The sequence below is a fragment of the Grammomys surdaster genome, unplaced genomic scaffold (assembly GCF_004785775.1).
Source record: "Grammomys surdaster isolate TR1022 unplaced genomic scaffold, NIH_TR_1.0 134, whole genome shotgun sequence".
In the NCBI taxonomy this organism is placed as follows: Eukaryota; Metazoa; Chordata; class Mammalia; order Rodentia; family Muridae; genus Grammomys; species Grammomys surdaster.
The window spans coordinates 4,383,409-4,408,475 of NW_021604592.1; the positions used below are offsets into that span (position 1 = coordinate 4,383,409).

The 25,067-nt window shown below is 39.8% G+C and overlaps 1 protein-coding gene across 1 annotated transcript in view; it reads left to right on the forward strand.

Annotated features, from left to right (window-relative positions):
* The window catches only part of Asb15 (ankyrin repeat and SOCS box containing 15), a 45,502-nt gene that overhangs the window by 14,819 nt on the left and 5,616 nt on the right, over nucleotides 1-25,067 (forward strand). The window contains exons 2-9 of the mRNA XM_028762627.1: nucleotides 13,706-13,814; nucleotides 15,530-15,582; nucleotides 15,671-15,802; nucleotides 16,169-16,327; nucleotides 19,725-19,970; nucleotides 21,870-22,041; nucleotides 23,545-24,115; nucleotides 24,896-25,049. Coding sequence (XP_028618460.1) covers nucleotides 13,708-13,814; nucleotides 15,530-15,582; nucleotides 15,671-15,802; nucleotides 16,169-16,327; nucleotides 19,725-19,970; nucleotides 21,870-22,041; nucleotides 23,545-24,115; nucleotides 24,896-25,049 — 1,594 coding nt within the window. The 5' untranslated portion in view covers nucleotides 13,706-13,707. The remainder of the gene's footprint in view (nucleotides 1-13,705; nucleotides 13,815-15,529; nucleotides 15,583-15,670; nucleotides 15,803-16,168; nucleotides 16,328-19,724; nucleotides 19,971-21,869; nucleotides 22,042-23,544; nucleotides 24,116-24,895; nucleotides 25,050-25,067) is intronic.

The window sequence follows — 25,067 nt, forward strand, 5'->3', positions numbered from 1 at the left end:
CCTCTCTGCCTCTCTGCCTCTCTGCCTCTCTGCCTCTCTGCCTCTCTCTGCCTGCCCAGTCAGTGCTAATATTATAGGCATCTGCTACTACACCTGACTGAAAACTCTAAAGCAAATCAAAGGTATTAGAGACCATGAGGTAAAGCAGTATTTATTTGTAAGTCTGTTATTCAAAAGCTCAAGTCATTAACCACAAAGGTTCTCATTTTTGTCTCCATGTGTGTGCGTGTGTGTGTGTGTGTCACTTAAAACACTCTATTGAATCTGATTCGGGACAGCAACTATTCTATACATGTGATGGCACAAAATGATTTCAGATCACACATCACTGCAGTGTGCTGAACCACATTTGAACATGTTGAGTTCACACTTTTTCCCCTAAGTTCTACTAAACTCCAAAGATTTACTTGAATTTTTAAGATGGACATCAAAACAGCACTGTATGAAAATTGAAGCAGTTAGCATCTTGAGTGCCTTTGACAACAATTTCATGAAAAAGTTCCATCAGGTTAATAATTTAGAAAATGTGCAAAACTTTTAAACCCTATCCTTTACTCTTTCAGTCTGCAGTTTACAGAGATATAAATGTAAATTGTTTTTCAAAGTTTGCTCCAAGGATGACAGAAGCACTCCTTATCACACCTAAAGCACAGGCAGAAGGACTGCTCCTTCCATACTGTGTCTTTCTGAAGTGAAAGGTCAATGGCAGATTTACTACAGTATTCGTATTTCCTCAATGACACCAAAGACAAACTCAAGTCTAGCCTGCTTCTGCTCCCAGAATCCTACAGTAAGAAAAGGCAGGAAGGTCAATGGCAATGAAGCCAACTTGGAGCTGTGGGATGAAGGCTGGGGAATGTCACTCAACCTGAGAAGTCTGGAGGCCAGAGATCCTTGGGCAGGGTTGTGTCACTGGAGAAGGGAGGGAGACAGACAGAAGCCAGATGGCTCTGTGAATGTTGACAGTGGCAGGGTACCAAAGATAGCCCTGTCAAAATAAACTCAAGGCAGGTTGTTCCCACCAGGAAACTGGTAAACACAACAGCAGGTTTTATTGGCTGTAGTTAAATTTTTTTTCTTCTGATTTAGTGGCCCTTTAAGGAAATAGCCCCTTAAACTAAAATACTTTTCTGTTTTGTTTTTTGCTTGCTTTACATCTGCTACATATTAAAAAAACAACCACTATTCTATATACTTACTTATTGACCTGTGCATTTTTGGTCAGGATACAGCTGAGAGCTTGGTATCTGTGTGTATCTGGCAGTTCCTAAAAGCAAACCACAGTCAAGACAGTAGATTGATGTAAGATCATTACATCCACTGTCATTTGATTTGGGCCTAAAAGTTGAGGAATGAAAAAAAAATAGTGCGTACTGAAATTTGCCTGGAGGATGGGGATCCCCTGACACCCAGAATCACACATTTACGTCTTGATTTCACACTGCAGTCTGCTTTGACTTCTGTGGATGGAAGGTCTTTCTCCTCCATCCTGGAGGCTCCCTGGAGCTGAGTCAGCAGATCATGTTTTCTGCAAAGTCTTTGAACCAATCAGAACACAGTTAATCTTATTCTTCTTCCATGGGCTTGTGTTTCTTTTGATGAGAGTCAACAGAAGTCATGGGTAATTCTTCCCTGTGTGCCAGGGAACACTTGGGTTTCTGCTGCACAAGGTCAGGTCTTAATTTAACAACCGACTGAATACTTAATTTTAGATACACTGAGGGACACATTAGCTCCACAGCACTTCCTCTGGTTTAGGAAAGCAAGGCCCTGGATAAGAATAACAAGACGATCGTTCCAAAAGGTGAGATTATGAAATATTTGATCTGCACCTCACCAGCTTGCTTATGGAATATCAGCACTGAAAACATTCAGAACAGATGGGCACACTGGGTGTGGTGGAAACTCATCACTTCAAGTCTGATTGGTCACCTATGGGCTCACCTATCTAATTATAGCATAAAGCTGGGATCTATTCATTGACTTATAGAACAGCAACTCAGTAATTATTACGCACCACAGAATTATATCATGAGAGAAACAGATCAAGGAGGAATCTATTAATGAAGAATACCCATGTGCAGGATGCAGACCCACAAGAACCTTATCTTTTCTCATGGTTTCTAGGAGGTAGAAATGACATTTGTCAGTAGTTAACATAAATCTCTCTGAGGGCTTGTTTTTTTTTTTATCATTTATTGCAAAAGATAGATGTTTTGTGTTCAGATTAAAAAATATGCTTTAAGATGAAAAGAAAAATGCTGAACTGAGTAGACCTGGAGATTTATTCCTTTGGATGATCCTATAGAGTTGTGGGGCTGCAAGATCTTAAGATGTAATAGACTCCAGTGCTCATTGCTGTTCACTGAAGAATTTCTGGGTAACTGTCAATATAAGTGATTTTATTTCTATAGAATACTTATCACTGCTTCATGGTTGGCGCACTAAAAACATCATAACTTTATACTTTGTTTTTATTAAGGGTACCTAATAATTTCCAACGAAAATATGCCCAACCTTCCCCCAGGAGTCAATGAGTTTGTGAATTGTTTAAATTCTTTTACAATTTTTTTTTCTGAAATTTATTTATTTGCAGGTTACAGAATGATACCTGCACTTCATAATGAATCCCTTCTGCTGTAGTGAACCAGCTAAACCTGTGTGGTCTGTTAGAGATGACCACATCTCTACCATCCCTTTGATGTGTGCGCATGAGCAGATTGCCTGGCCAACTTGCCTTTGGTTTCACTTGTAAAACTGGAAGAGTGTGTTGTGAACATTGAGCTACTCAGTCCGTGTAATGCAGACAGAACAGGAGGCTTCAATAGACATTGGCTATGGTGATTGTTAAGTTCACTAAATACATACTTTCTGAGGAACAAATGTGATTTTGCCTTAGTGCTAACCCTGAAAGAGCTCAAAAAGCATCGGGAAGGTGTCTACTATATATTGTTTTTAAAGGGATTTATTTATTTATTTATTTTAATAAGTTTTCATTACATTTGTTTACATGTGTGTGTGCATATGTGTAGGTGCATGTTCATGCCATGGCATACTTGTGAAGCTCAGGAGAGAACTTTTAGGAGTGGGTTCTTTTTTTCTACCACATGGGAACCAAGGGTTGATCTCATGTCATTTAGATTTGGCAGCAAGCAACTTTATCACTTAGCATATTGTGGTAGCCCAAGTTTATTATTTTTTATTAACGAACGCATGTGTGTATGTGTATACATTTGCATATAAAGGGCTGAGGTCAACACTGGATATCTCCCACTATCACTCTCCATCTTATCTTTTGAGACAGGTTCTTTAGCTGGAGAATGAACTCAGTGAGTCCAGAGCTAGGGTTTCAGTCACAGATTAAGATGCTGGGTTTTGTTTGATTGTTTGTGTTTGCTTTGGTTTTTATGTGGGTGATGTGTATTCTAACTCAGGCCTTCGTACTTTCCTGCAATAGATGCTTTATGATTGAGCCATCCTTTAGCAGCTAGAACACTGTATTTAAAGACAAGAAACTCTAGTAATGTCCATATGGTATTGGGGAGAAGGGAGACTGGCGGGTCCTGAGCCTGAAACACAGCTAACATTGAATATGTATTTTTGAATGATGGAGAGAATATCTTGAATCCCTTAGGATGATTACTGCTGGGAACCCATGGGCCAGTTTTCTTTTGTGTTTTTATCCATCAGTAAAGGAATGGTATCCATACTATGAAGCTGTCTTTCAACACTGTATTGTACATATTTTGTGATGATCTCAGTATCAAAAGAGAGACATGAGTACTGATAATGTCTTCAAGAGAATTTGTAAGTGGATAAACAGCTTTTCTCAAGGATGCTAAGTAACAGACCCCTGCCAGCCTGGAGGCAGCTGTCCTGTGCAAATTTCTGTTCCACGTTTGTCCTTGTCAGCAGAGCACAAGAAAGTATAAGACTTGCTTATTAAGTCTGTGAATAGACAAATAGTTGGGAGGGTAGAGATGCAATCAATCTTGGCAGATGGGAATAGAGGTCAAACTTTAGCAAGATGAAGGCAGGAGGAGTAAACAAAGGGTGGCCTGGAGACTGGCTCTGCAAATGGTGTGAAAAGTCTAGATTGTAGAACGTAGGGCAGGAGAGGTTCCAATTCACTGTGCAACATGATTGCCTCCAAGCTGATCTCTTTTGGTCTCAGTTAATAGATGTATGTATGATGTATAAGAGAGAGGTGGGTATACCCATTTGATGGTGTGCTGTTCTGCCTACACCTTCTGGGCTGCACTCAGAGCCTGTAGGTCAGAGCTCCTTTAGACAGAGATGGATAAAATGAGTGCATTCACAAGGAAAGCTGTCAAGATGACAAGGGAAGTTTAATCATGTCACATCGAGAGAAACTAGGCAGACTTGGGAGGAGACGGTTCTGTGGAGTCCTGACAGCCTCTAAGGAGATATTTTAAAAGGCTCCAGAGGAGACACAGTTTCTCTGCAGAGTTCTGAAGAACAGAGAGAGAATTTGAGCCTATTGAATTTCAGTTTCAAGGTAAGGATAGGAGTTTTATGTTCCTCACAACCTATAAACCTAGACGAGGCATCAGGGTCTCTGTGGAGATAACGAACCCCTGGCACTGGACTTAAACTGAAGGTAGACATGCACTGGGCATATTGGAAATGGGGCATTTATGTGAACTATCTGGTGAATTTCAACTATGCAGGTAGCTGGTTCCTTGGAAACAGAAGGAGAATAAAATCTTAGAGATACTAGAGGACCTGCCCATGGATGAATAAAAAAATGCTCAAACATAAGCTCACACTTCCTCATTCCAGAGAAGTTCAGCCATTCAATAATGACTGGAAGTATTTACTGATAACAAGGCAGCTGATAGTGGCAGTCCAGGACTGGAGTAGAGGTTCAGCCTCTATTCGCCACTGCCCCCAGCAGGAGGAAATTAATGGCTTGTGCATGGCTTTAACACAACATATTAAGTTATGCAGTAGCTCAGAATTGTTTGAGTGATTCTAGACTAGACTTGAGAGTACTGCCCTGGAATTTTTATGTCCAACAAATTGACCAATGCCTAGGAACAAATTCTTCCAGAAAGAAGATGTATACATAATCATATTTGCATGTGTATGTATATACACATAAGAATAATAGGAGGCATGGAAAATGGTTCGGAGTATGCAGTGCTGCCACACAAGTGTGAGGACTAGAGTTCAGATTCCCAGCTCTGACATAAGATCAAAGTGGCCATAGAGGCCACCTATTATCCCAACCCTCTAGAGGCAGAACAGGGGATCCCCAGGGCAAGCTAGCTAGCTAAACTAGCTGAATCAATGAGCTCTGGGTTCAGAAAGAGACCCTGCCTCAGTTAAATAAAGTAGAGGACTATCACAGAAAACACTTTACCCTCCACACACATGCACACCCCTACACACACACACACACACACACACACACGTATGTACACAAGATACACATGATAGTCTTTATAATGTGTTTACTGTGATTGTACCTGATTTAGCCATTCACCTTTCCAAACTGAGCAAGCCAAAGGCACGTTTTAAGTTATTTGAAATTGCCATCATCACCCTTGGGAGCTGCCTCTCACTAATTATTGAAATATAAATTACTTCTCATGTAGGCAGAAGTAATAGCTAAGGTAATCACACCTGTACTTGAATGAGACAGGTAACTGATTAATCTATCAGATTGCTGCTGTTTTCCACACCAAGAAATGTCCCCACTGGGCTTCATCTGTTTTAATGAAATTCAAGCGTTGCAAGTGTAGGATATTGTATGTTAGTGGTAGAATCATTGTCATTTGATAGATCCTTGGATTTCTTTATTTTGCATAATGGAAACTTTACGCCCTTTTAAAGACATCTCCCTAAATGCCCAACTCAAACCCCTTGACTAGTCCCATCCAGTTCTGCTTTTGTGAGTCAATATTTTTGGATTCCATGTTTTGAGACCTTGCAATATATTTCTGGAATTTTATTTATGTAATATAATGCTCTATAGCTTCTTCCTTCTTATCACAAATGACTTCATTCCCTGCTTTTTATGACATTACAATATTCCACAGTAATATACAGCACATTTTCTTTATACAATCACCTGTATGTTTAACTTTATTTTATCTTTGGTTATTGTAAATGATGCCCCGATGGGCACGAGAGTACAAAGCTCAGATGCTTCAGAAATTCCTAGAAATAGAGTAGACCATCATTTATCTCTATTTAAAATAATTTTTTTGAGGGATTCCCATGCTGTTCTTAGTATGGTTGTTCCAAAAATAAAACCAGTTATGTGGGATGGAATTTTCAAATTAGCTATACTGTGGTGGCGAGTAGATCACAATGCATACGTATATTGAATTTTCAAGTTATGTACCTGTGGTGGTTTGTGTACCTGAGATGTTTCCCATATTCTTGGGCATTTGAATACTTGGTTTAGACTTTGTAGCACTGTTTGAGATTAGGAGGTGTGGCCTTGCTGGAGGAAGGATGTCACTGGAGACTGACCTTGAAAATGTAAAAGCCTGGATCCACTTCTAGTTTGTTCCTACTTTCTGCCTGTGGTTAGAGATGTGAACTCTCAGCTGTCCCTGCTGCCTGTAGTACCTGCTGCCACACTTTGCTGCCATGATGGTAACAGATTCTTATTCCTCTGGAACCATAAATCCAAAATAAACCGTTCCTTTTATAAGTTACTGTGATGGTTTGTGTATGCTTGGCCCGGAGAGTGGCACTTTTAGGAGGTGTGGTTTTGTTGGAGTAGGTGTGACCTTGTTGGAGTAGGTGTGTCACTGTGGGTTAGGGCTTTAAGATCCTCATCCTAGCTGTCTGGAAGCTAGTCTTCTTCTAGCAGCTTGTAGATGTAGAACTCTCAGCAACTCCTGCTCCATGCCTGCCTGGATGCTGCCATGCTCTCACTTTGATGATAATGGACTGAACCTCTGAACCTGTAAGCAAGCCTCAATTAAATGCTGTGCTTTTAAGAGTTGTCTTGGTCATGGTGTCTGTTCACAGCAGTAAAACCCTAGCTGAGACAATTACTTTGTTCATAGTGTTTTATCACAACAGTAGAAAAATAATACTGAGCCCTTAAAGATATATAATTTTACATCTTGTTTTCCTTTACCTTAGTAAAACTGAGGGAATAAAAAAAATCAATCTCATTTTCTTAAAAGCATATGTTTGTATTTCGTTAAATGATGATGATTATTGAGTATTCTACTAAGATTCTTCTCATATATTAATTTTAATAACTTTATTGTATTCTTTTGATTGTGTGTGCATCAGTCTCATTCATTAACATTGGCAGTTTGAGTTGTTTCTAAATTTTGGCTGTTTAAATTCAAATAAAGATTCTCACATACATATCTTTCCCTACAACCCTCATTTTTAGAAGACAGATGTCTAGATGGAGAGTTATAGAGAAGAAAAGATTTATAACAGTGATCATTTTCGCTTGTAAGGGAAGCTAATCCATCAGTCAGTCATCCTTCTTGCAGGGCTTTTCCTTTTCACATGAGCTTGTTTCCTTCCGGAAGTCCTCGTGCATAGGCACAGAGAACTCCTTCCTACACTCTGAGTCATTTCCTAAAGCGAGCATGGTTCCTCCTACCTTTCTGTCACAAGTGATTTTGACTTAGAAATTAATGGAGAGGAAAATATCTCCTTCTGCTCTGTGAAACTGGAGATGAACCAAGATGGTGGACCAAATCCTAGTCCAATAGAGAATTTACACAGAAACCAAATATTAATCAGTGAAGTCCCAAAACTGAAAGTGAATTGGGCCCCTTCTCAAAAAAAGTATGTATGATGCAAAGAAAAGACAAGATAAATCTACTTCGTCTTCATCTTAAAGGCAGTTTGTCTACGTATTCATTCTTTTAGCCAATTCTTACCAAATTCTCACTGTATATTAGCCATCACAATAGGATTTACCACTTTATCTGCCTTTTTATTTCTTTTTCCAAAATATAAAGTTATATATCTTTGAGGAAACACAAAAATAATTTTAGTTTTCTGGACTAATGTCTGCCTTTGTGTGTGTGTGTGTGTGTGTGTGTGTGTGTGTGTGTGTGTATTACATGTGCCAGAAGGACACTTTGTGCCATTAAGAAATAAAGACACTATTCGGATCTATCAATTTCTTCTCATCATCCATAGACTGTCTTTTATAGAAAAGGCAAATGCCATAAAGAAATAATTGTTGGGTATACTGTGTTCATTGTAAACAAGAATCACATGTGACTGTGAAGTGAAGCCCAGTCCTGACAGGTATTGCCTTCTCTATTAACTCTTAGGACTAGTGAACTTTGTTTAATCAGGGATTAAAACCATGCATCTAGTTTGCTACTTAGCACTAAGGGACTCTGAGAAAATAACAGTGCACAACCACAAATAAGCATCAAAATCATAAGAATATTTTATTTTGCTGTGTTCTTAAAAGTAAAAATGCAAATCGTACTGTGCAGATAAATAAAGATAAACAGCATTTAAAATAATTATAATAACCTTTGTTAATAAAACCAAAAATCGGAAAATGTTCCTACTTAACTCTTGCCTTTCCTCTGGGAGAGTAAATACTCATGATTGTCTCTGGGATGCCAGGAGTCCAACTCACCAATCAGGAAACCCCTCTGTGAACTAGGCTCAACATTCCACACAGCGGACACCTGCACTTCCTTTGGAAACCCAGGGTCTGAGTATGGGCTACATTTGCATAAAAGAAAGACAATCTAATTTGTTTTAGTTCATTTTTACTTCCCATGTTATTTCAGCCTGTGACCATCTGTCACCTTGCCACGCGTGCCCCTCCTGAAACTCTTTCTAGAAATCCTGGCTCTATAGTGGAGACCAACGTGGTGCCACAGACATTTCACTTCTGGTTTGTTTGCCTGTTTGCTTGTTTTGAAGTGAATCTCTGCTGTGTAGATCAGGCTGACCTCAGACCCTGGTGCATTTGTCATCTATAAGCTACCCAGGAGTAGAGGATTGTGCCACAATGTCCAGCAGCTACTGGCATTTTAAAAAGGATACTGGAAAAGAGGACAATGTGCCCTAAAGAACAGACTCTCACCCTAATGAGACAGAATGATTTTGATTGACAGGTACTGAGGGCAGTATGATAGTTATGGTAGTAAAGGTAAGAGCCTTTCCTTGCATAGTGGAAGCAACTGTCCACTCAGCTGACTCTCACCCCACCCTTGTTATCAACTGATAGTTTTTGCTTCGTGATGCCCAAGACAGAGTCATGGCAGGTGGCACAACAAACTTGGATGTAATCAGGAGTGAACCTACAAAATTGTTCATGAAAAATGTGACTGTTTTTAACCCTTGTTTTGGGAAAAGGGAAAGCCGTGACTTCATAACAGAGAAGATAGCATAGTTCAAGGAATGCTCTGAAGGGTATCATGAACCAACCAACAGCCTTGACAGTAAGATATCAGTTCAAATGGGAAGCAGTTTAGAGAATCTGATGCAAGGAGACACCTTGCCCTGGTACTCTCTCCTTCATTGTGCCTTGCAACACCATCCTCACCTCCTGACTGCTTCAGTCAGGCACCAACTGGCGTGCTGATCCTGTGTTTTGGACAGTGATGTTTTGACTCCAAAACAAAAAGTACGGAATGAAGACAAGCTTAGGAAACCTCAGACCACCCTATGTAACCTAAAACCTCCCCGTGCAGAGCCAAAGCAAATGATTTACGTGCCTTTGGAAGCTGGTGTTTATTTTTGGAAGTTATTGTCACCGAGAGCTGACTGTCAAGAACAGGATCAAAGTGTTTTCTCTTCAAAATAACAGACTGTAGCTTCTGAAAGGCCTTGGGAGAGTGCATATCTCCTCACTCTCCTCAGGTTCTGTTATCAGCTGTGATAACAGATAAGGCTCAACTTCCACTCGTCTGCAATGATCCGTAATGTTTACAACATACAGTTAGAATACGGGTTTAAAAACAAATGTGTGTGCAAAGTGCTTTGCAAGGTTATTGAGAGAGAGCCAGCCAGCCATGATTTATGGCTATGGTACTAACCCCATCCTATTTCTTTCCAAACATATTCCATAGTTTGCATAGTCACCAGACTTCTTTTTCTCCACATCTAAACTTGGGATGTAACTCAGCCCATCTGTAAAACAAATTGATAACCATTTAAATCTTAACTAAACATTTGGGACTTAGCATTTAGAAATATGGAATTCAGCTGTTTTTTGAAACAATACCTAAAACATAGAAGAGCTTCAGTGTGTTCATGAGTTAAATTTATGTTCAAAGTTGGCATATCCTTTCAGAGAAAGAATCCATAATTTGCCATCAACTGTGTTTCTATCATTAACAAGGTTAACAAGTATTGTAAATGAAATCAATTCACATAAAATTCTCCTGCTATTGAGGCTGGGATGTTGATCAGTCGGCAGTAGGTGCCTGCAGTGCAAGTGTAAGGACCTGGAATCAGATTCCCAGCACCCATATAAAACACCAAGCACGGTGAGGAACATCTGCAGCCTCAATGCTGAAGAGGAAAGAGACATCTGGATCCTGGGAGCTCACTAGCCAGCTAGTCTGTCAGAAACCGTGAGCTCCAGGTTCAGTGAGAGGGGCTCTCTCAAAAATAATGTGAGAGCCATTAAGGAAGATACCCTTTACTTTGGCTGTTGGCCTACACACACACACACACACACACACACACACACACACACACATGGTGGGGGGGCAGGGAGACACAGAGACCTCCAAAACAATGTTAAGTGCTCTACATCACGTTTTTCTTAGTAGAGGGCCAAGTAATTTCTCTAGACTGAGAAGTAACATATTTGATGCCAAAATGCCGTCGGGCTTTTCTTCCTATCCTTGAGTAGCTCTTTCTTTAATAATTTCCAATTGCTCTATCATCCTAGGCATTTCAAATTTTCAGTACAGATTAGTCACTCACTATCAGCCTCTCTCATCTTCCTCATTTGTCCTCATACCTCCAGACCATTCCAATGACACCCCTTCATGTCCACTCTGATGCCTGACTGCACTTAGATTGAATTTACGGTCATCTAAACTGTCAGTTCTTCTGGAGACAGCCTGTAGGGTGGGGCTGTTCTGTCATGGTTTCCCCACGATTTTACCATGATTTTTATTATGGATATAAAACAGCTAAGACTATTGATAACATTCTCCTTTTTTGTTAGTTAGTTAGTTAGTTAGTTAGTTAGCTAGCTAGTTAGTTAGTTTTTGAAACAGGGCTTCTCTGTGCAACAGTCCTGGCTGTCCTGAAACTCACATAGACTGCCTGCTTCTGCTTCCCAAGTGTTGGGACTAAAGCTGTGGGCAACCATAGCCAGCTGATAACATCCCTCTTGATGATAGTTAAAACATTTTTGAAAATATTAGGGACCTGTTTAAAAGACCAACTCTAGCCTCTAAGGAGCAAGCACTGTTTTGTGCCCTGGTTGCCTACATTTCAATCAGGGTTACATTTCAACTGAGTATTTGAACAGATGAAAGGCTCTTCATTCCGTATTAATTCCATAACCATGCAAGCCCCATGTCTGCAGTCACATCAGCGAGAATGGCTGCAGTGCTTAGGGTTAACTGTGTCATCTAATTGTGTTATATGAAGAACTCAGTGCATACTTGTTAAAAAAAAGAAGTGTCAAGAACTTTTCCTGTCACCGCAGAGAGGAGTCATTTGCCACTTTGGAGAACAGATAAATTAGGGGTGGGGATATCAAAGAAAAGGCTATAAAAATGTGTGGCCAAGGGTGGGGTTTAGTACTTGCCTGGCCTTGTGAAGCCCTGGGTCCTCAGCACTGCAAGAGAAAGTGGTTTGTTCCCTCTTGGGAAGGCAATCGTTCAATGAGAAGAAAAACACAAGTATGTGAAGAATTTGCAAAGCAAATATGGAATGCATGTAAATTCAAATGGCAGGAAAATGTCACATAAGAAGAGATATTCACAGAAAGAGGGCGAGAGAGGAAGCAGAGAATTCCAATAAGGACTGCTGTAGGAGGAAGCCGCCTGTGCCAGGCTTGAGGCAATGGGGACCAGGGTGCAGAGCAGCCAAGACCGTCTTCTGAAGAAAGCAGCAGATGTAAAAACACAGAACAGAGGAAAAACAAAGCCAGATCCAGAGTCAGCTGTCAGTTTGTTCCGTTGGAAGAAGAACTGCATTCCTGAGAGAAATGGTCAGTTGTAAGAACAAGGAAGAGCTAGATACTCCTCACCCACTTATTATCTCCTTCACTCACTATTCAAGGTACATGTGGGGACCCCAGATCATGCTGACATTCTTCTCCAGACACTGAGGTTGTACCCTAGTTCTTTGATCTTGTGTACCTACAGTCGATGATCAAAAGGCAATGGGCCAGTTTATACTATATTAATATGTAGCATTTGAATCTATTTGGTGAAGCTGATCCCAGACATGCACATTGGCCTGCAAGGAGACAGTTACGTCAGCGTTCAGGAGTATGCTCAGTAGAACATAGAACTATCTCACATCTGTCTCCTAGCAGCTCCCCTCTTTGTCTTGTTCCAGAACAGCCATAAGGCTGCTTATCCACAACAGTAATTTCGTTGTTGTTTTGTTTACTTTGATGTTTTGAGACAAGGTCTCATTATTGCAGCTCAAGGTGGCCTGAAACTTGTGAACTACCTAGCTCAGCCTCCTGAGTGCTGGTGCTACAAAGGGTACACCACCAAACAAGGCTCGTTACAGCAAAATGAACAAAATCCTCACAGTGTTATAGTCTCTGTGTAGTCTGTCCTGAGATTGGAGACCTTGGCTATCCTCATATTTAGATCTGTCTTTCAAGATTATCTGACCTTGAAAACTGAGAAGATGCACAGCGCAGGTCAACTGTGTCTGGAAATTGCTTGCAGACCTTGTTTCTGTTTCTCCCCTTAAAAAGGCTCAGAGCTGTGTCAGATGTCAGAAGGAATGCATTGGGCTTGGCAGAACTGCTAACTAATGATAATTTCATATTGCTTAGTCACCCCACTGTAGGACTATTTTCAGCTTCCATACTGACGAAATTTCCTGCCTATCACCAAAGCAGCTGACTTAACATTAAAGAGGGATATTTACTTTTCTAATTAGATATATTTAAAAAAAAAGCACAGCGAGCACTTATTTTCATTTTATATAGTATCCTCGGGGGATACAGGCTGGTGAAAAGCAGTGGCTTGTGATGGGTGGACGAAAATGGTCAGAAGAGTTAATGGGCATCTCCAGAAGTGCTAGTCCCAGTTCAACAGATGTTAAGATGATAATCGTCTCAAATGTGCCGATGATATTCTGCGAGCAGCAGACCTGACATCGGAGGCCTGTAGACGAAAGGATCTGTGTTGACTGATCCCCTTTGCTACGGTTGAGCTCTAAGGTTCTAATGTGCTATGGAAAATAATGAGCCTGAGAGTATCCATTGGATACTAGCTTGATGAACGGCCACGGGCCCTTCTGGAGACAGTACTGGAAAGTCAAAGTTAGAAATCGTAGACACTCGAGGGGCAGGTAATTAAAGTTTCAACAGAACCTCTGAAGGTAATAGGATGGAGTTTACATATACATGGATTAAGATCTTAGATTTTTTTAATGTATATTTACCAAGAGAAGGAAAATATATTTTGTTTTTTTTTCATTTTGCATTTGTTACATTAACTGCACCCGTTGTTCTGAATCTTTGTTGAGACTAAGAAATCACCTCTTTCAAAATTATTTGCAGATATGGATATTAATGATGATCCTAATGATGACCATCTTGCAAGTTATGACATTCAGCTCTGTATTCAGGAATCCATTGAAGCGAGACAGGCTGTGTTCCATCCTGAAAGGTAGCGTTCTAACCAACTCCTCCCAATAAATTTCTTTATGGCAGTCATTTGCTGTGAGACTCAGTCCTCCTCTATAAAAATGCTTATTTCCCCTGTGACACACATACTCTTTTTCTGTTGTGATGCCTAACAACTTAAAAATGTCAACGTTGCAGCTATTTTAATAATCTGTTCTACAAATATGGATCTTATGTAGAAAATGGAAATTTCTTAAGTGGGCAATCCATAGCCCACTTGGTTTTTTTTGTTTGTTTGTTTGTTTGGAGATTGCCTATAGTCTAAATTAATGTGGACTTAAGAATTAACAATGAGTAGTGTTTTAACACATTTGTGAGAACAGTGTAAAATAGACAGACAGAGGTCTGTATGTATGCTAGTTGCCACCTCGTCAGCTAACCCTTGTGAGTAGACACATTAAAACATACATAAAATTGATGTTGCAAGCATAGTAACAATAGAATCTAAAACTGAAAAAAAAAGTTCATGCTATTTATGACATAATGAAAAATTAGGTCTTGGTTAGCCTTTACATACTACTATCATGTTTAGAATTTTATAGTCAGGAATTTACTAGTGCTTATAAGTACATTCATTGCTATGAAATTATTGCTTTTGAGCTATGCGTGAAGTTGTGTGCACTGTGTGTATGCTGTGTGTGTGTGTGTGTGTGTGTGTGTGTGTTTTCCTCCACTCATGAGCACAGTTGCTCAGAGGTCAATACTGAGTGGCTTCCTCTTACCTTTCTCTTTAAAGCAGGACCTCTCACTGTATCTGGCATATAGTTAGACTGCCTAGCTGGGCAAACCCCAGGCATCGTCTTGTCTCCACCTGGGATTACAGGTGTGGGCTGGTGATCTGAAGTCAGGTCCTTATGCCTCCGCAGCAGGCACTTTACTGGCGAGCTATCTTTCTACTCTTGAACGTTTGAAAGTGAATATGAAACTAGATCATGTAAATCTTTTAACTTTTAAAAAGGTACATGTTACATAAAATGTATGGTCTTTAAACTTTTTCATAGAAACCTCAGATAGATTTTCGACTCTGAGAGCTCCTCATAGGGCATTCAGAAACCTGTAATGTTAGCAGATACTTCTGCTTAATAGAGCTAATACCTTTGTTATGAAGTTTCTGTTTCCATTTAAGAAGCAATGTGCCACATAATTGCCCTATGAGCTTAATTCCTGACGGGCCACTGAACGGGAGTGTATTCTGTAAATGTTCTGCCTGTTAATCAATTGGTTAAATACTTCTAACATGCACATGGGCCATAAACTTCCAGCAATTGCTAAGAGCAATTGCTAACATTTATTTAGAACATAGTTTTGAAAGTAGGAGGAGCCCTCTTATTTAATCCAACTCAGAAGAAGAAAACGCCAGAAAGACTAACACACTTTCCCAGAGCCATGAAGTCAGACTATGACCTGAACTCAACCCTTTGACTCTGACTCCAGTCATTTATCCTATTTCTATGACTTGGAGAGACCCCCACCCCCACCCCCACCCCAAACCTCTTAATCCTGTACTTTGCTCTCTTTACTGGTGTACTTCGTGTTTGGCTTTGGAGAAATTTTCAAGTGGAAAAAAAATCAGCTATATGATCTTCTTAAAAATTGATATTATTACAGATATATTTATAAAAACTAAAGTTTATAAATACAGATCCCCAAAATACACCACTAGGACAAGTAAGACTTGTTTTTCTTTTTCTCTGCTAGGTTGGTACAACTAAGTGATCAAAACAGAAAGCTTGTGGAGGCCATAAGGCAAGGTGAGTGGGCATGCATGCTGCAGAGGGGTGGAACTGAGTATTCACCTTGTCAGGGCCGGTGTGTAATCCATCCGCACACTTTGTGTAGGTCACATTTTTGAGCTCCAGGAGTATGTGCAATATAAATATGCACTGGAAGAAGCGGATGAGAAAGGATGGTTCCCGTTGCATGAGGCTGTAGTTCAACCCATTCAACAGATACTTGAGACTGTTCTGGATGGTAAGTAAACACGCAAAAACTAGAGCAACAATGTAGATGGTGTAGTTGTACCAACTGAACATAACAAGCAAAAACAAAAGGCAGAATGAAAGACTAGCACAGTTTATGGCCTCTGCAATTGCACTTTTGCATCTGTTCACTTAAGAATGCCGTCCAGGATGGCAGAAAGTTACTATCACCATGTGTGATTGATAAAAGTGTCACAGGTCACAAAGTTAGTTTACTGCCTCTTCTCTTATCATTTCATTTATCATTACTTATTTGAATCAGCATTTTGTGTATAATATTAGGTGGTTTTGATTTATATGAAAGTCACATAGGCAGATGTGGTTTTTAACTTCTCAACAAAATGCTTTCACGTCTCAGCTTCCTATAAGACACTCTGGGAATTCAAGACCTGTGATGGAGAAACACCCTTGACTCTGGCAGTCAAAGCTGGTCTGGTGGAAAATGTCAAGACGTTGCTAGAGAAAGGGGTCTGGCCCAACACCAAAAATGACAAAGGAGAAACGCCTCTTCTGATTGGTAAATGATTTTTTTCTAGAATTTTGATAATCTGAAACAAATATAAATACTTAATAAGTGTTTTCTAGAAACCACTGAGCAATGGCTAAAATTTTCCCTAAATGCCTTCCCTTCTGCAACCTTTCTATTCTCCCATCCATATATCATGTGTCTATCAATTTCACTATCCTGTCCCATGAAAAGCATTATGAAAGTTGCTTTCACACAGTTTAACTCTTAGCGTAGAGAAAACCAGGAGGGTTCTAAATTAGTTGAGTGATACCATAGGTGTCAAGTCTAAAGGAATACCCTTGAGATAGGGTCAAGCTGAATGGGAGAGCTATGTGTGCAAGATGCTGCCAGAGCACATGCTAGAGAGGAGATGACAAAAAGAGGAACATCAGTTCTCCATCAGAGCAGTCAAACAAGACTGAAGAGAAGAGGAGATGCTGTGGACGATATGAGCTTGGCCCCTGTAAGAGCTTGCAGCAGTGGCACTGAGCAGAAAGGGTGGCATTGAAACTTGCCAAGCATCAGCTTCTCAATCTTCATCCCCACTAATGCTCAGTAAGAATCAGATGACTGGCCAGGTGGTGGTGGTCCATGCCGTTTAAATTCAGCACTCAGGAAGCAGAGGCGGGCAGACATCTGAGTTTGAGGACAGGCTGGTCTACAGAACAGGAAAGCAGGACAACACAGAGAAACCATATCTTGAAAAACCAAATCAAATCAAACCAAACCAAACCAAACCAAAACCAAATAAAACCAAACCAAACCAAACCAAACCAAACCAAAACCAAACCAACCCCAAAGCCAAAAACAAACAAACAAACAAAAAACCAATAAGAACAACAAAAAGAATCTGATGACTGAAGAAGAAAGAGCTGAGGCTGACCATGTATGACTCAAGATAACATTGGCTTTTCTGAGGGACACGTGGATGGGGTAACAATTTGGGGTTTGGTACTTGAGATTGGTGGACTTCTATCTTGTCTGTGAAATCATGATAAGGGGCTTTACATGCTCACATGTGATAATTCCTCAAGAAAAGAGAAGGCATATTAAGCCAGATGCTTTGCTGGGCATTCTGGATTTAAAGACATTGATTACTCTTTTGCTTAAAATTTGTAGAAGAGCTAGATAGACATAAGTAGAATTAAAGTAAATGCTACAATGAAGGTACATCCTGAAAGTAAATTAAGGGAATTAAAAAAAATGTTATCGCATCTGCAAAAACTCAGGGACTTAATTTCCTGAACTGTTCTGAGAAATACAGAGTCAGCATCAATAGGACTTTTACAAGAAAATGGATTATCCATGTGAGTTTATCAATTTTGCTCTTGGGCTACTTTGAAATTTGCTGCTCATGAGTCATTAACACACAAAGGAAAGATAAGAGGGGAGAACGGTCCTTTCTCTATGTAATTCCATTTTCAATGTTTTTCTTGACTTAGTCCTTCATCTTTGTGTCTATTTATGAAGTATGCTCAGACGGCAAAAATAAAATAGCCTTAAATCCACCCAGGACCCTTCATTGCGCACAGCCATCTGGCTCTGACTTGCAGTATTACAGTCGTGTTAGTATTCCTTGATGAGTGGTAAAGTAACAGATTGGTGGCGATCTGACACTTACTATGGTTTTTGCCCTTGGATGGACTCTGTGTTCATCCAGGGGATGTGGTGTCACCTTTCCTTTGCTGGATTGCCATACTCACCCTAGTCAGCACAGCCGGTTGTGGAGGAAGCTCTGAGAACTGTTTGTCCTGGGGTCTCAGATCATGTCACTGCTGACAGTTTACCTCACAAATCAAAGTGCAGTCTCCTTGACTCATTCTGCTTTCACTTTCTCAATCCTTACCCAGAAGTCTCAAGAGCTCCCTTCTCTGTGCATTTTCTGAGTCAGAAAACTCAGATGGAGATGCTACGTAAATTACTAATGAAACACATGTATTCAGAAAAAGGAAGAAAATGACAAAATAGAAATAAAAAGGGGAAGCCAGCAAGTCACAGCTTTCCAAGGATATTTTAAATAATACTAATTCTAATTAAAAACAATTCTAACTAAAAATCTGATTATATAAACCATATAACTTCTATTTTTTAAATATTTATTTATTTATTTATTTATTTATTTATTTATTTTTGGGTTTTTGAGACAGGGTTTCTCTGTGTAGCCCTGGCTGTCCTGGAACTCACTCTGTAGACCAGGCTGGCCTCAAACTCAGAAATCCGCCTGCCTCTGCCTCCCAAGTGCTGGGATTAAAGGTGTGTACCACCACTGCCCAGCACCATATAACTTCTAATAAAGCAACTAAAATCTGATTTTCAGTTTCAATAGAATTTATATATAAATATCTACAGATAAAAGAGTATGAATACAACTATGCATAAGCTCATATTTTATTATCAACTATATTAAACTAATAATGTGCCTTATGGATTTAATTATTTCAGTTGGTTATTAGTTTAGACAGTCTGTACAGGTTATCTGTAAATGGTGAGTCTCCATGATTGGAATTATTATTTCTATGAAAAATACATTTTTCCAAAGAAGTAAATAAGTGAAAATATAAATTTTAAGAAGTTACTTTGATTGAAGATTCCCTGCATACACTGTTTTCACGAAAGTTAATCATGCTAATAGCATCTTCCAGGGGGAAGCAGAATGGTGATATCATAAAGGGAAGTGACCCAATATCATGAGATTTTTTCCCCTAAAATTTAAAAACCTGAAACACTAGAAATAAGATAAAATCAAGCTCATCCCTCTTGGCAATAACAGCAGTTAGGCTGAGGTAATGCACCTCAGAGCCACAGTGGCAGGTAGGGAGTTCAGGAAGAAGTATTTATCAGCACATTGTATAAGAGGAAAAGATGCACTTCACCTCCCTCTCCTGAGGTAGGGTCCAGCTCTTCCCCTGTTCCTTGTCTGAAGTACAATTTGCTGATGAATACTGTCTTTGATAGGGAAAAATGCTTGTTTCAATGGGGAAGAAACCTGATAAATATTTATTTATGGAGGACTAGCATTCTAGAAATAATACCAACCAATACTAAGAATAATTTATTATTCTCATATTTTATACTGGATACTATACAAAATGGTTAACATACATTATTTAATTTGTACAACATACATAGTATGTTCCCATTTTTTGGAAAAGAGATTGAAGTTTGAAATGAGTACACACAAAATTCTATCTTGGTGATAAATATTTTTCATGAAATTCTTACCCTCTCTGGGTCTTGACAACTTGGACTACACAAATAGAAATGTGGGCATGAGAAAGCAAAAGTACATGAGAAATAGAAGAAATGAAATGGCTTCTACCGATTTTTGATATTAGCTTAAATAAATTAGTTCCATATAAAGTCCTCATGCTGATAAGACAACTTCCTGTGAATCTTCCTGTTCAAGCTATAAAGAAGGGCTCCTATGATATGGTCTCTGCACTGATTAAATACAACACCAGCCTTGACCAGCCCTGCATCAAACGATGGTCAGCAATGCATGAGGCAGCTAAGCAAGGCCGCAAAGATATTATCACTCTGCTACTGAATCACAGAGGCAATGTCCACCTGAGAGATGGATTTGGAGTCACGCCCTTAGGAGTCGCTGCTGAGTATGGCCATTGTGATGTGTTAGAACATCTTATTCACAAAGGTATGTGAAGTGATTTACTCTGTCCTGCTCTCAGACTTTCTTCATTTCTCATGGGCTCCTCCTCTTCTGAGTATAAATGGGTGGGGCTTTATCCTAGCCCCCATATTAAGCCCCTATTCCACTACTTAACCTCTATTCTTTATGACCAGCAGAGATCTGCAAGACCAGCCCTGATTGCTTTCTCTAGAGGCAGCCTAGTTTCTAGAGACTGGAAGGTTGGATTTATCTCTAAATCTTCTATCACTTTCTTTCCCAAACCCAACTAGTTGCAAAGTACCAAAGTCTGTGGTATTTCCATGCTGCCATATGCATGCCTTCTTGGTCAGGTCCTTCCCATCTTTCCTGGACCAGTGTGATCATTTGCTAACTATTCTCCAGATTTCCATTCTTCCGGTCAGGGAATACATACTATGTATTACAAGTTAGTGCCTCTTGATCAAGTGCAACATCAGTAATGTATTCTATTCAAAACATCACTGCAATTGCTTTTGGTAATTGGAATTGTTTTTCCAGGCTTATGCTTCACTACTCCAATCCTGCATATCCCACTCCCGGCAAAATAGAATATGGGCGTTCTCTCTGCGTCAGTTTAGGTCAGATCCTTGCTCCTATTTTGACTCCTTGCCAGTAGGTCCAGGTGAGAGGAGAGAGCTCCTGGTCCAGCCAGGTCTTTCCACTGAGCAGGATGGTGAGTATCAACGGCCCAAAAGAAGCACACTGGGCCGGGAGTCTTGTCAAAGCAGGAACTCAACTTTATTGCATCAGCCTCTCGCTTATATGAACACAGAGCATAGGGAGGGAGAATTTGGGTGGGGTGAGATGACGTAGGAGGTGGGGTAGGGTGACATAGGGTATGGGGTGACTGACAGAGCCAATGGCAAAGCTCTACATCAGCAACAGCAGAGCAGAGGCAGGGCCAAAAAAGTCTTGCTGAGTCACCCTGGTATGGAAGTGATTGAGACAGATCTCAAAACTTGAGCCAGGCTTAGACTCTCCCACAAGGCCGCAGAAACTCAAGCCAAGCTTGAATTTGTCTTCAAGGCCTGAACCAGGGCCAAAAATGGGGCCCAACACCCATTTATGAGTCTCTTAAGACATTCTCATAAATGTCTTTCCCATCTCTAACAGATGGTGTCATTTCATTCCCTGCCCCTCAGACCTCAAATGTCTCAACTGTCCAGCCAGGAAGAAAAAAACTCAATTCCTATCTGCTAACTCCTAGCTCCACCTACTCTATGAGACCCTTGTCTACTTACATGCCCAAGCCCCAGACTGCTCATCCATAAGTGAGCCACACAATCCACAAAGACTCTTGTATGGGTGAAAATTAGCATTTTTGTGTTTCCTAATGTAACTTCACTGAATTATCACATAATCCATGGACAATAAGCTATATCGGTTTACAGAGGAAGAAAGAGAGACACATAAAAACCCTATCTCAATTCGTGGAGTAAGCAGCAGGTCCATCATCAAAGATGGTTCTCTTCCCTTTATGGTGTGTGTTCTACTAAAGCTGTTACTGCAGTTGGCTACACTGTATGTTCTCTAGTTACCTCTTCATTTGTTATTTACGTTCCTTTGCTCAGGTTTATTCATCTTAGGGCCACACACAGTATTTTCTCCCTGTAGATATCCATGACTATTTTCTGAATTGAAAGGATGCTACTTGTTACCATCAAAGCAAAAAGTCTCATGATTATATTTCTCGAAGCACATCTGTCTTATTTTCACTCAGGTTTTTGTGACTCCCTCTCCTTGAAAGTTTAATGTAATGAAGCATGTTATCTAGCTGTTATTGAACAGCTAGGCTTTTATCAGAAAGAAAAAAAATGACAGCCTACTTTAACAGACTATCTTAACACTGCTCAGCCGTCTAAGCCACGTGCTTTACACTGCCAGGTGGTGATGTGTTTGCTTTGGCGGATGATGGGGCATCTGTGCTATTCGAGGCAGCAGGAGGTGGAAACCCTGACTGCATCTCCCTCTTGCTGAAATACGGAGGAAGTGGCAATGTGCCCAACAGAGCCGGGCATCTTCCCATACACCGAGCGGCCTATGAGGGACATTATCTGTAAGTAAGATATTGAGGCGAACTCTTTAAGTTAAAATAAAAAACACTAAGGCATGTGTACAGTACAGTCTCTTGTTATATGATACTCCCCAAATCTCAAAGGAAATATCCACACTTTTTTTTTATTTCAATGCTTGGAAATTATTTCATAGCTTTCCCCCTTTCATTCTATACTCTTGACCTTCACAGAATGTGTTTATAGTATTCTTTTAATAAAACGTATTTCTTGTAGAGGAATAAAGTTGTAATGGAGAAATCTTCACCAACTGGCATTTCTGTATTTTAAAAAAAATGTTCAACAAATGACTACAAAGTCTCTGAACATTTTGCCAATGATACTGTGTTGTACTTCAGTTATTTCCTGGCATTGCAGGATGTATAGGATACTATCATGGTGAATATATTCTTAAATAGAAAAGATTTACTGTAACTCAGATTGAGTGGAATTTTCAACTGTAAAGTGTTATAAGCAGCACAGTCATAGAAGCCTAGAATCACAACATTAAGCTATCCACTAAGAAAAGATGGTTTTAAGAAATTAAAAGTGTGTCACAAGTTCGAAACCTTTGAGACGGCTTGGCTTTATTATTTCTGGTAGCCACACTGGCAAAGTTAAGGGACTAGTGACGTATAATTGATGTGAACTGACACGTTGTTAAAGTTTACCTGGATTTACTCCCAGCGTTCATAAATTCACACATGATAGCTCTGAATTAGGCACAGGAGATCAAATTATCCTTGGTTTGTGGCTCTCCTGAGTGTCTACACGGTTAGTGAAGTGTGAAATTCACAAGCATTCATCACATGTATTTAGAAACATGAGCTAGGAATGGTTATTTCATCTGGACGGATACAAGTTTGATAGAATACTGAAGATTCTGCTTTTCACTAAGAATTCATTGTGAGCCGTATAGGAGACAGGATGTGCATGGGCAATATTAACAGGTGACTTAAGAATCAATGAAATAGAAAGAATTATTCAGAATCAAAAAGTTAAAACTCCATCCCTTCCTTTCACGTAGACCGTAGGACCTTGGACAAGCCCTGTTCTTCCTTAAGCCTTCATGTTGTTCATCTTTAAATGAAAAGGTTTTGTTTATGCCATGCAAGTGATTTGCCAAGATTGCATGGTTTCTAGTCGTCAGGGTTATGCAGTGTGCTTTTATGCCATGACTCTTTGGCAATTTTGCAGTCACATGTATTGATTTACAAATTATATTGTCAATAACCAGAACAGTGGGGAAAGCCCTGAGGACTCAAACCTAGAACCAAACATGGATGTTCCTTGGGAATTTTTAAGATGGGAAACTAAATTGAAACTCAACTAAATCCTGTCAAATTAAACAGGAGGCTCTTGTGGTTAAACAAGTCTCACAAAGTTATGTAGAGGAAATATGGAAAACAAAACAAAGTGAATTCACTTGTCCAGTGAGAAAGTATTATTTAGTTATCTGATTTTCTTTATTCATTGGGGTATTTAAGGAGGTTTTTCTTCCCCTCTAGTGCTCTGAAATATCTTATCCCAGTAACATCCAAACACGCCATTCAGAAAAGCGGCCTAACTCCAATTCACTCAGCAGCAGACGGACAAAATGCCCAGTGCCTCGAGCTGCTCATTGATAATGGTTTTGATGTCAACGCCCTGCTTGCCGACCACATTTCCCAGAGCTACGACGATGAGAGAAAGACTGCGCTGTATTTTGCCGTCTCTAATAATGATATCCACTGCACAGAAATCCTTCTGGCTGCAGGTGCAGACCCCAACTTAGATCCCCTCAACTGTCTCCTTGTGGCGGTGAGAGCCAATAGGCATGAAATCGTCCGGCTGCTTCTCTCCTACGGGGCTAACGTCAACTGTTATTTTATGCGTGTGAATGACACTCGCTTCCCCAGTGCCATTCAGTACGCCCTAAATGATGAGATTATGCTGAGGCTCCTGCTAAATAATGGTTACCAAGTGGAGTTGTGTTTTGACTGCATGCACGGAGACATCTTTGGAAATTCATTTGTGTGGTCAGAGACAGAGGAGGAGGGACTGCCAGGATGGACATCTTGCGTAATAAAAGACAATCTGGTGAGTTTCTTTCCTTCTTCATTTTGGATCAGTACCTCAATTCACTTCTCTCAGGAAAATCTTTAAGTTCTGATTTTTCTTTTAACCCTTTTGATTTATTCATCGACTACTAGAGTTGATCAAGAGTATATTGTTTAACTTTTAGTTATTTATAAAATATCCAAATTTCTTCCTGTTACTTATTCCTAGATATATATCATTTGTGGCCCTAAAATGTAATTGAAATGGCTTTAGTATTAATAGTATTAGGTCTTGTTTTATAGTTGAATATATAATCTGTTCTGGAGGGTATTTTATATTCTAAGTAAAATATATAGTCTTTCAGTTTAACCCATAAAATGTCACTCATTTGAGGATGCTACAGCAAATAAAATACAATTGAATTTATACGCTTCTCAGTTTTTACTTATTACTGTAGACAGATAAGCATAAAGTTGGCCAGGGAACAAGGCTATTTCTTTTCTTGGGTTGGAAACAGAGCGTCAAACAATTTTAAAATGCAATTATTCACCTGTGCACACTTGGTGGAATATTGGGGCTAGAAGGGAAAAACATTTTCTATACCATGTTTGCTACGATCCCAACAGAAGCATGAAAATGCACTTAGTCCTATTAGTTCAAAGTAATAATAGTTCAAATGGCATTTCTTTTTCATTTTTCATCATAACCATGCATATTTTCTTTTCTGTAAAAAGACAAAGAATAACTGTTCATAGCAATATTGATTACACGTATGATGTATTAAAACACCACTAAGTTGACTGTTATCGTCTTTCTCAGTTCTGTGAGTTTATTACAGTTCCGTGGATGAAGCACCTGGTGGGCAGCATTGTCCGCATACTGATAGACTACATGAGTTATGTCCCTCTGTGTGCAAAACTGAAGTCTGTGCTAGAAGTACAGAGAGAATGGCCAGAAATCCGCCAGATAATAGGTAAAAACAGATATTTCC